The sequence below is a fragment of the Salvia miltiorrhiza genome, chromosome 2 (genome assembly GCF_028751815.1).
Source record: "Salvia miltiorrhiza cultivar Shanhuang (shh) chromosome 2, IMPLAD_Smil_shh, whole genome shotgun sequence".
Lineage (NCBI taxonomy): Eukaryota > Viridiplantae > Streptophyta > Magnoliopsida > Lamiales > Lamiaceae > Salvia > Salvia miltiorrhiza.
Genome location: NC_080388.1, coordinates 29,702,316 through 29,713,285, shown reverse-complemented (window position 1 = coordinate 29,713,285; position 10,970 = coordinate 29,702,316). Strand labels below are relative to the sequence as shown.

The 10,970-nt window shown below is 39.6% G+C and overlaps 1 protein-coding gene across 1 annotated transcript; it reads right to left on the bottom strand.

The window, feature by feature from the left end:
• Positions 1–1,420: 1,420 nt before the first annotated feature.
• LOC131008257 (uncharacterized) lies at positions 1,421–2,904 on the bottom strand. Its single transcript, XM_057935146.1, has 3 exons — positions 2,396–2,904; positions 2,128–2,275; positions 1,421–1,996 (listed from the first exon to the last, which is right to left on the bottom strand). Exons 1-3 carry the CDS (start codon positions 2,902–2,904, stop codon positions 1,421–1,423), a joined length of 1,233 nt encoding a protein of 410 aa, XP_057791129.1.
• Positions 2,905–10,970: the final 8,066 nt, after the last annotated feature.

Sequence of the window (10,970 nt, the reverse complement as noted above, 5' to 3'; positions counted from 1 at the left end):
TTTTTTGGCATCATTTCTTTTCAACCTAGCCGCAACCCTTCGTCTCTCTCTCTCTCATCGGTCCAACCCTAGCTGCCACACTTCGGCTCTCTCTCACCGTCGAATCGCCGATTGAACGACGATTACCCCTCTGAATCTAGGGGTTTCTCCCTTGGTTCCCCGATTAATTGCCTGTGTCCGTCCGTTTCGGCCCGTTTCATACGCTGCGATGAAGAAACACACATTTTGGTCCGATGAGCAGGCGTCGCCGGAGCCCGTCGCCTCTCTGAGCGGCGTCCTATTGGCCGCACCTCCCTCCGTCGATTCTCCGTTGTTTCGGCGGAGATTGTGCAGCAAGGGCTCATTCTTTCGCCCTGCCGCCTCCGTTGACTCACCGGCTTCACCGGAGCTCGTCGCCTCTCCGAGCGGCGTCCTGTTGCCGCAAGCACATCCCACCGTTTAGTCTCCATCGATGAGGCGGAGACTGGTGTTCGATCCGGCTTTTCTTGCGAAAAAGCATCAGATCCATGGCTGCCCAGTCGCAGGCGAAGTTATCACCGCCTCTCCATATTCTTCGCCACCTCGGGTGACCTATCCTTCTCCGCCGGAGTCGACGGAGACCGATGACCATTTCTCTAGTTTGATTGCGGCTGACACTTTGTCACCGTAGTCCCTTGGACCGTTCGGCCCAGCAGATTTGCTAGATGATGCGGACTCCGGTGGCTGGACGCAAGTCCCGGAGACGGAGATGCAGCCTGTACCGATAGAGCAGCCTGTGATGACAGAGCAGCCTGTGATGAAGGAACATCCTGTGAAGAAGAAGAAACTTTCAAGATTCCAGATATTGAAGCAAATGTTTCCGTATTCGGTGAGAAGTTTTCTTTTGTGGTTTGTTATCTGATTTTTAATGTGCTTGCAGTGGGGATTAAGCATGCATTGTTTGTTGATGGTATATATTGTGCTGAAATGATGAATGCTATGTGAGAATTCTGTGATGAAAAATAGATATGCCTAATTTCTGAGAATTTCTTTGAAACTAGAGGTTATGATTTTGATTTCATATGTTTACGGCCGCCCGGTGCCATCATTTATGAAGTTGTATCTGGTGTGTGATGGTTTGGAGCCGCCTGGTGCCTTCATTTATGATGTTGTATCTGGTGTGTGATGGTTTGGGGCCGCCTGGTGCCTTCATTTATGATGTTGTATCTGGTGTGTGATTGTTTGGGGCCGCCCGGTGCCTTCATTTGTGATGTTGTATCTGGTGTTGATCATTAACAATAGGCTGCATTCATGGTTTTCATTCAAAATAGGCTGCATTCATGGTTTTCATTCAATCCAAATACTCAAAGCCTTTTCCTTACAAAATGTAGTCAATGACTTTCAAACTAAAACAGACCACTGATCAATGGCATCTGTTTTTAACAAAATAAACCTACTTTTCCTAAATTCCTAGCTGTAGGAAGTCATTTAGAAGCCCTTGCTGTGGAAAGGGATATCCCAACTTGTCAAGAAGCTCTTGCACCAAATGCATAGGTGCATTTTCTTTCAAGTAGTTAAGGCACTCTTCCACCAAACGCATTGACACTTCCAAATCTCTTGGCAGCTGATTTGCTCTCATTAATGCATCTTTCCCCATGTGTGGGATTTTGTATGCATTATGCCCTTTCTGCTTCATTATCTCCACCATACATGATTGCAAACTTAGAAACACCTTGTTTAGTGTTTGAGGAGACAATTGTGCATAAGAATTTTCAACTGCCTTCACAAGATCATCACAATTGTAACATGCATGTTCAGTTTGTATGATTTGAATAACTCTAAACCATCCCAAGTCGTTCACATTTGTGTCCGGACTGTTTGGTGGCTGTTGAACTATTCTTATGTCGAATCCATGAGCTGTGGCAGCAGCTCTAAAATCAGGATCTGAGTCCAGAATATGGGATTTCGCATTATCTTGCTGAATGTAGATCAATTTACTTGCAAATCTTGGCCACTTCGCAAATATGGCTGGTAGAAGCTGTTTTTAAAAACAAAAAGAATGAAAGAGCGGTCTCAATTTCATTTAACAAAAAAATACATTGCACTTCCACATTGTCCACATATTTGAAGTCGTTTGCATATCTGGTTTATGAAGCACCCTTTCATCACCTCTTTGGTCACGGACTGTATAGGCTTTATTTCCATAGTGCCCACTGGTCTGTTTTTGCTGTTTCTCTTGGCAGGAACTTGTTCTATTAATGGGAAGATTCCAATCTTCCCATCAAATAGGCATTCACCCGAATCTGAAAATATTGGCCTACATACGGCACACACAAACATTACTTTTTTTATGAAAGTCTTGCTCTTGCATGTTCAGTGAGGATCTCCCTCAGCCGGTGTTAGGTAGAATCTATGTGCTGCCTTTGTGATGTAGAACCACTTTTCATCTATGTGAATGGTGTTGTCCATAGCATTAAACTTCAATGCCAACATAATGCGATCAAATTCCAATGCCTCTAATGAAAAACACAGTCGCATCAACTTATTTGGGGCTATGAGATCCAGCTTAATAGCACTTGAATGAGCTCTGATCAGCCCCTTGTTTACCCACCTCCAAACTGTGCTTTTGCTTTTATTTATCCCCACTGCAAGTCGTCTAATAGTTGATCTTTTGTGTAGCTCTAGGCTTTGAATTAGCTCTATATCGACGCTAACTCTTTTCCTTCTTGCAGCACCTGGTTTGTGGCTTGTTAAAAATATTTCATCACCTTTTTCCTTTTGTTTCTTGGCAGCCGCCCAAAGTCGAGTGACGGTGCGTTGGGAGGAGTTGAAGAGGGCTGCAGCCTCCTTCATGGCACCATATCTAGGTTTGCCATTCTTCAAATTTGCAAGAAGAAACTGCACTATTTTGTTCCTATCTTTGGTAGAGAGGTCTTTGATGACCATAGTTTTTGAGTTTTTGAGTTTTTGGAGCAGAACTTGATTAGTGAAAATCTGCCAAATGATGGCAGATTTATAGATTTGTTTTTGGGGGAAAATTAAATTTGTACTCAAATTTGTGTAATGATGGAGATTTATCGATTTGGAGGCCAAAAAAACTGTCGCCTCTTTTTGTTCATTTTTGCCTAATTTAAATTGTTTTTTGTTAGTCATAGCTTTGAGTTAATTTAAAAACTTGAAATTAGTCACTTGAAATTAGTGAATACTGGTGACGTCAAATTAATGAATGGAACAGCCGAAATTATTTAATATTGGTGACTTCATATTTAAAGTTGACTTCAAATTAATGAATGGAATAGCCGAAATTATTGAGTATTGGTGACTTCATATTTAAAGTGAAAAATGAAACAACAAAAATGAATGAAAACAGCCGAAAATGACTTCATAATTATAGAGTTAATTAATGAATGAAATAGCCGAAAATGAAACAGCGAAAAAAACAAACAAAGTGAAATATATTTAAAGTCAAATGAGATTAACAAATTAATTAAATGCCTCTAATTATATGGGGAACACACTTATCTCCACTAACTATCCCTTTCTTAATCTCCGTGCCAAAAAGAATGTGGCCAACAATATTGGGACGGAGGGAGTAAAAAATTGCCAGTGTTACCAAAATACCCTTCACATTAAAAATTTAAAAAATGTCCACTTCATTTTACCCTTTAAACATCACCCCTTTAAAAAATCCCGCAATTCACAACCAGTCGAATTCACAATCAAAATTTAATTCACAACCAGTTTTTTTTTGTTGTGAATTCACAACCAGTCGAATTCAGAACCTATATTTAATTCACAATAAGAATTTTTTGGTTGTGAATTCACAACCAGTCGAATTCACAACCAGAATTTATTTTGGTTGTGAAATTGAGTTTTTAAAGTTTGAATTCACAACTAAAACTACAATTTATTTTGGTTGTGAATTCGAGTTTTAGTTGTGAATTCATCGAGCTGGTTGTGAATTCAAGAATATTAAGTTGTGAATTCATAGATCTGGTTGTGAATTCGAGAATATTAAGTTGCGAATTCATAAATGTGGTCGTGAATTCATAGATCTAATTGTGAATTCATAGATCTAGTTCTGAATTTAAGAACATTAAAAATAAATTTACAAAATCACTATCATATTATCGTTTTGCAAATTCCTAAAAAAATATAGCTGAACAGAAAATTAATTTTATCTAAATCGACTATACATCAGTGAAATAAATTTCCTCTATTTTTTTACATCTATTTCTCATTCATCAAGCTAAAACGTGAACAACTTCACATTTATTAGCAATTTCTTCCCCCTTTTGATTAATATTCTCCACATTCAAGTCAACAGCTTCATCTCCCAAACTCAACGTGAACCCCAAAGCGACAGACCTTAATTCCTCACATTCAACACCAATTTATTCCACCAAATCAACTGTGTTCGTGACATTCTAACACAAATCACGACGCACCACTGCGCCAGTGATCTGCAGCAAAGGCTTCCAGCACGACAGAGATCCGCTGCTGCTGTGCGTCACGGTGGTGGTGGTTCACTGTGCGGCGGAGGCGGAGGCAGTGGTCGGCGACTGTGGAGCGGCGGCGAGGACGAGAAGAAGAGAAAGAGGGAGAGGGAGAGAGAGAGAGAGAGAGAGAGAGAGAAGATCGACGGTGTATCTGTGCAGGCAGCACCCGCGGCAGAGGCAGCGGTGGTGGCGGAGGATCCTACGGCGGTGTAGAAATCCGGCGAGTTCGATCTCCGGCGCATCTGGGGGAAGCAAGCTTTTGGAGTTTTGGTCGCAGAGGAGGGAGAGAGAGAGAGATAGTGACGTAAAGGTGAAGAGGGAGAAGAGAGAGAGAGAGAGAGAGAGAGAGAGAGAGAGAAATGAGTGGCCATTTTTTAATATTTTAAAGGGAGGGGTATTTTTAACTTTTTATTCAAAAACTGGTCATTTTTTATTATTTTTATATGATAGGCTAGATTTTAATTTTACAATATGAAAGTGGATAGTTTTATATATTAGCTCTCAAATCTAATTGGAAAATATTGTGAATCTATAATTATTATAAGAAAAAAGAGAATTAAAATCATATATAACTAAAACATAAATATAATTATTTGAGAATTTTTAGTGGGGCCCAATGCCCCCACTGGAACCCCATCCCTCCGTCACTTATCCAATTCCATTCTTATTCAAATGAAATCATCTGTCTTATAATTGAATGTGTATCATCGTGTATAATTTTTAATTTTTTTTCAATTTTAATTTATTATATTTTAATATAATATAAAGATAATTAACAAGAATTCACTCATCCAATTAGGGTTAATTATTATTTTTATACTTATTTAAATTAAAAATAGATAATTTGGATTAATTAATTCAAAGTTAGGATATACGATAATATTTAAATTTTCATTGATAAATATTAATTAGAGTTCATAATATAATAATAATAGTATTTATTTTTATAAAAAATAATTATAAAATAAAAAAATTAAAGTGGTACACGGCGGTACACACTAAATTGTGGGACATATGATCTCATTCCATTCTTATTACCTTTATAATAAATTTAAACTTAAAATATTCAAGATAATTCATATATTTGAAAAATAAAGATAATTTATTATAATTGTAACAAAATAATTTATAAGCTTTTGTAAATTTTAATTATTTAAATTCTTATGTATGACATTTTACTTAAGTTTGAGTATTTAAGAAATAGGACGAGCTGTTTATTTAGCAAAAGAATAATTTATAATTTGTCAAATCATTCCCTCATTTACTCTCACTCTAATACTTTCCACCAACTATACCCCCCTTGACATCAAGAAATTCACTTAAGTTCATTTCTCCCATTTGACAATCCAACCCAGAATTCTCATTAGGTATCCAGTTGATTCAAGGGGTAATTGCTCCTAAATATATTTTCCCATTTTCTGAAATTGCACATCACCTTTAAAATCCGCCTCATAATACATAACCTTTCTTTTTCTTCTGGAATTGCACATGGTCAGCCAACCACCAACCGGAAAAATGACGTGGATGCCGGAAACGCCACATATACACGCCGGAAAAAAAATTAATTGATGTGGCAGCCATGTAGGAAATTATAATTTTTTTTGCTATTAAATTCGAATTTTCAGAATATAGAATTAAAGCATTAATTTCTCAAACCCCAATTTTTCCCTAAATCCCCTAGTTTTACAATTTTCCCATTCGCAACAAATTGTCAAACGAACAGATCTTTATCGGCTTGCGCCGAACCCAATGGTTGGCCTCCTGACATCGCTGATCACAACCTTTCATCACTAGATCCCACGAAAACAACAATTTCCCATCAGCCCTGCAGTTCTACCATAATCAACAACATGACAACGATAAATGCATTTAAACCAGCCAAAAAAGGATTATATCAACTAAGTTTTCAACACAGTAGGCCCTGGATAAAGAAAGCAACCCACGCCAAATGCACAATGAATAATTCAAATTGCCGGCTTGTTCGCTTTAATTGAGTTTGTGGAATCTATCCAAAGTAGCAGCTGATGTTAGGGGAAATATCGCAATCTAGGTTAAATCAACGGCGACATGTTCGTCTCCCTGCCTGGTTCGTCCTGTGAGGCAGAGCCTTGGTCGCCAGTTCGTCGCGTGCGCCGGATCCTTCGCCGTCGGTTCGTATTTGTGTAATCACTAGAGCAAGTAATCGCCGGAGCTGGAGCCTCTCTTGGTGTTGGTGTAGTCGCTGGAGCTAGGGCAATGTGGAGCAGATCGCTTCTCTTGGTGTTGGTGTAGTCGCTGGAGCTAGGGCAATGTGGAGCAGATCGCTGGACGCTAGGACAATTGTAGAGCAGATCGAAATTCAAATTTGAACGCTAGGGCAATTGTAAAATGGGGGAAATTGTAAAATTAGGGAGTTTAGGGAAAAATTGGAGATTTGAGAAATTAATACCTTAATTCTATATTCTGAAAATTCGAATTTAATAGCAAAAAAAAATATAATTTCCTACATGACTGTCACATTAATTATTTTTTTTTTCGGCGTGTACATGTGGCGTTTCCGGCATCTACGTCATTTTTTCGGTTGATGGTTGGTTGACCATGTGCAATTTCAGAAGAATAAGAAAGGTTATGTATTATGAGGCGGATTTTAAAGGTGATATGCAATTCCAGAAAATGAGGAAAGGTAATGTATTGAAGGGCAATTACCCATGATTCAACTTGTTATCTTCATTCGCACACCACATTTCAGTCAGTTGCAAACATCCTAAGCCTTAGCTGAAGAAGCACACACGCATTCATATTCATTTATGTAATGTACACAGTTTTAGAGCACCCGCATCGCGGGTACTCGAGGAGCTCCTCGAGGAGAGGGAGGGCGTCGAGGAGGGCGATGCAGCGTGGAGCTCCTCGAGTTATCGAGTATCCTCGAATGAGCGGAGGAGATGGCGCGTGCAATGCACGCGCCCAATTTAAAAAAAAAAAAGGAAAAATTCGAAAATTCGAATTATATTCGAATTTTGACTGCAGCTCCTCGGTTTCCGCACCTTTGACCGACTGTTTTCATTATTATTATTTTTTTTTCCCTCCTTCTTCTCTTCTTTAAAACACCCCACCTTCTTCCTTCTTCTCTTCACACCTCTTCTCATTCTTCCTTCTTCTCTTCACACCTCTTCTTCTCCTACAATTTTCTCCGTCATGGATCCACACAACCCATTCTACGATCCAAATTGGTGCCCCGATCTCTCCTCCAATTATCATCCTGATATGGGAGGAATCAACTTGGAGGAGAGCCCGCCCGAGGAGGAACCGGTCAGTGCTCAGCAGAGTGTCTCCCCACCCAAGAAAGGCGGCCGGAGGAAGGAAATGACCACCAAAATCAAACACGACAAGGCCGCTAGGTACCGTCATACGTATGCTCCCGAGCATACGGATCTCATCGTCCAAATTTGGGCGGAGGAGACCAACGACTCGATCCGTGGGACGAATCAGAAGGGAAAGGCATATTGGGGCCGGATCCGCGAACGTGTGAACCCCATCCCCGGCGTCGACCTTAAGATCAAGCAACTTCAAGGCCACTGGTCCCGGGTGAGCGCGGATGTGCGTCTCTGGGAAGCTGTTTGGGTGGAGACGCGCAATTTTAAATTTAAATATGTTTTAAGTAATTTTAAATTTTATGTTTAATCCAGTATTTAAATATGTAATTTAAATTATGCAATAAAATTTAAATGAAAAACATAAAATCAAAACTAATATTATCAAGTAGGCTATAAAGGAACCCCAATACAGCACTACCTACTCAATAACACAAACACTATCAAGTAGGCTATCAAGGAGGTCCAAATGCGGATGCTCTTAAGAACAGAAACATAAATTTCTAATCTAGAAATCAAATCACCAAGGATGCCCCATTACAATCTCTACATACATGAATAATTGAAGAATGGGTTCCCAGCTTTAGCTACAAGTTGGGGCTGCTATGTCCGTCTGGGTCGACTCGGGGAGTGGAGTCGGCGGTGGCTCGTCGCTGTCAGTGACGGTGGCCGCTATCCGTTGTTACTCGCCGGCGGACGAAGTCTGAATTTTAGGGATCTGAGGTTTTGCTAGGGCACGGGGCGGCGGCTTGACGGCTGTTGTCGACGGAGATCGAACCAGAGGGCAGCGGCCGTAGCTTCTGCGGTAGCCGGAGGACAGAGAGAGGCGGTGGCGGTGCTATCCGCCGTCGCGAAAAGAGGGAGACAGGGAGGGGGTGTCAGCGCCGTTCAGTACGTGTGTGTGGGCCGTGAGACAGAGTAGGGGGAAAGAGAGAGAGCAGAGGCGAGGGGAGAGGGGATAGCGAGGGCGGCGGCAGAGGCTAACGGCGGCGCTCTACGCCGGGGAAGAAGGGGGCGCCGCCTTGTGCGGCGTTCGTGTGTGTATATGTCCGTGTGTTTGTGCGTGAGTTAGTGTAGAAGTAAAGGGGTTGGGCTTTGGGCTTCAGTTGGACCTCAACTTTATTTTTTAATATGGTCTGCATTTATTTAACGTGGGCCGATTTTAATAAGTCTTTGGGCCAGTATTTTTAATTAAATTGAGCCTGATTTTATTTTAAGAATTGGGCTGAGATTTAATTAACAAGATGGGCTGATTAATTAACTTTTAATTGAGCTGCTACGTATTTAAAGAGTAGCTATTTCTTATTTGTTGGTTAATTTGATTTAAGCTAGTTAATTATTTGATTAAACTCAAATTTGAGGTCAATTAATTATTTAGAAATGAATTGCATAATAATATGATATATTATTATTATTTGTATATATTAAGTATAATTTTTTTTTTGATGAAATTACATTATAAATAATACAAACCACACACACACCCACCTAGTGGTTATTGTGGCCGAGAGTATTCGAACCTGTGACCTCTTGGACAACAGGCAACCACCCCAACCACTAGGCCATCCCAAGGGGGCTATATTATAATTACTTATTATATGAGTTGAGCATGAAATGATTTGCGTTAACCATTTTTGCAAATGAAATAATTTATGATTTAAATTGTTTTTCATAAATTCAATTAGCAAAGAAAAGTCGAGCAAGGATATTGTTGGTGTTATTAGTTGAGAATTTAATTTTTAATATTTATACATGAAATTTTGGAAACCCAACGTGATGAATTATGAATTAATATCACTTCCACTATGGCTTAAGATTAGTTTCACGAGACCTATTAAGAATAGAATTTATTGTAGACTTTGTGGACTAAGGGAATTAACGTTGTTTTTCCAAGATAAGGGGATTCACTAGTTGCACGTGTTTTTAAAACCATATATTTTCTCACCAGAGATATCATGAGTGCAACGGTGCGGCGTGACACCTCCTACATTTGGCGATCACTGGCGTAGAGCCGAGATCTTGTGGGTAAAGGGAGATTGTGGAAGATGGAGGATGGCTGAAGTATCAACATGTTTGAGGATATTTGGGTAAAAAAGACGCATGGGGCAGACTTATCCGCAGAAAACCTGATGCAACTGAGCAGCCCATGGTTGCCAACTTGATTCAAGAAGGAGGGGAATGGGACATCAAACTTAACACACCACTCTGGCCATCAGATGTGGATCTGGTGCGAAAAACACCTATCACTGAACATGGGACAACCGACAAAGTAGTGTGGCGCTTTGAGCCTAAGGGAAACTTCATGCTTAAGTTAGCGTATCTGCTAGCAATTGGTTACTATGACCAACACCCTTCGAGTAGTAGCCGGGATATGAAATGGTAGAGCCGACTTGTATGGAACATATCCTTCTCGTTTCTGGTGGTGATGTAACACCCCGTACTTTTCCTATGTTGTGAGGTAGTGTCTTAACACTATTGAGAGTACTGAGATGTCGAATTACGAGACTACTTTTTTTTTATGACCAAATAAGACTGATTGTCTTTTAAATAGAAATACGAGTGAATAAACCGACGATGGAATTAGAGTGATGAGATTTGAGAAATGAGTTGAGATAGAGATGCTGATTGAATTGAGCTGAGATTTTATTTTATTTCCAACTACCGGGAATAGAGATACCGGATACTGAGATATCAGAGATTGACTGTCCTATTAAGAAAATAGGAATAATGAGTTGGAAATAGAGTCGAGAAAGAAAGAGTGAGAACCTTGATGAAAATAGTCGGTTAGAGAGAGACGTTTAGTCTGTTTGTGTTTGCCGACTGCTTTGATGTGATGTTATGTGAAATTACGTGACTGATTGATTATGTGATTTCTGTTACGTGTGTCATTATGACCAAATTATTGTGATTTTTATTTGAGACTTTAGTACTTGGAATTTTGATTAAGTTTCCAAAGCAAGTGCGGTTTATTTTTACCGAGAAATCGAATGATGCCGGTTTATGGAAATTTTTCCAAGCATAATATTTTTAGATTATTTTTCCTATGATGAGGAATATTATAATTGAGTGAGTGCACTAATATTAGTGCTATAATTATTTTATTTTGGGTCACATGAATAATTATACTATGGTACTTTATTAATGAGTAATATTTCCATAGTTT

Coding starts and splice junctions, on each gene's coding strand:
- LOC131008257 (XM_057935146.1), bottom strand. CDS start 2,904: ATGGTCATCAAAGACCTCTCTACCAAAGATAGGAACAAAATAGTGCAG. Junction 2,276..2,395: donor ATTCACATAGATGAAAAGTG/GTTCTACATCAC, acceptor TGCCGTATGTAG/GCCAATATTTTCAGATTCGG. Junction 1,997..2,127: donor TACAGTCCGTGACCAAAGAG/GTGATGAAAGGG, acceptor TTTTAAAAACAG/CTTCTACCAGCCATATTTGC.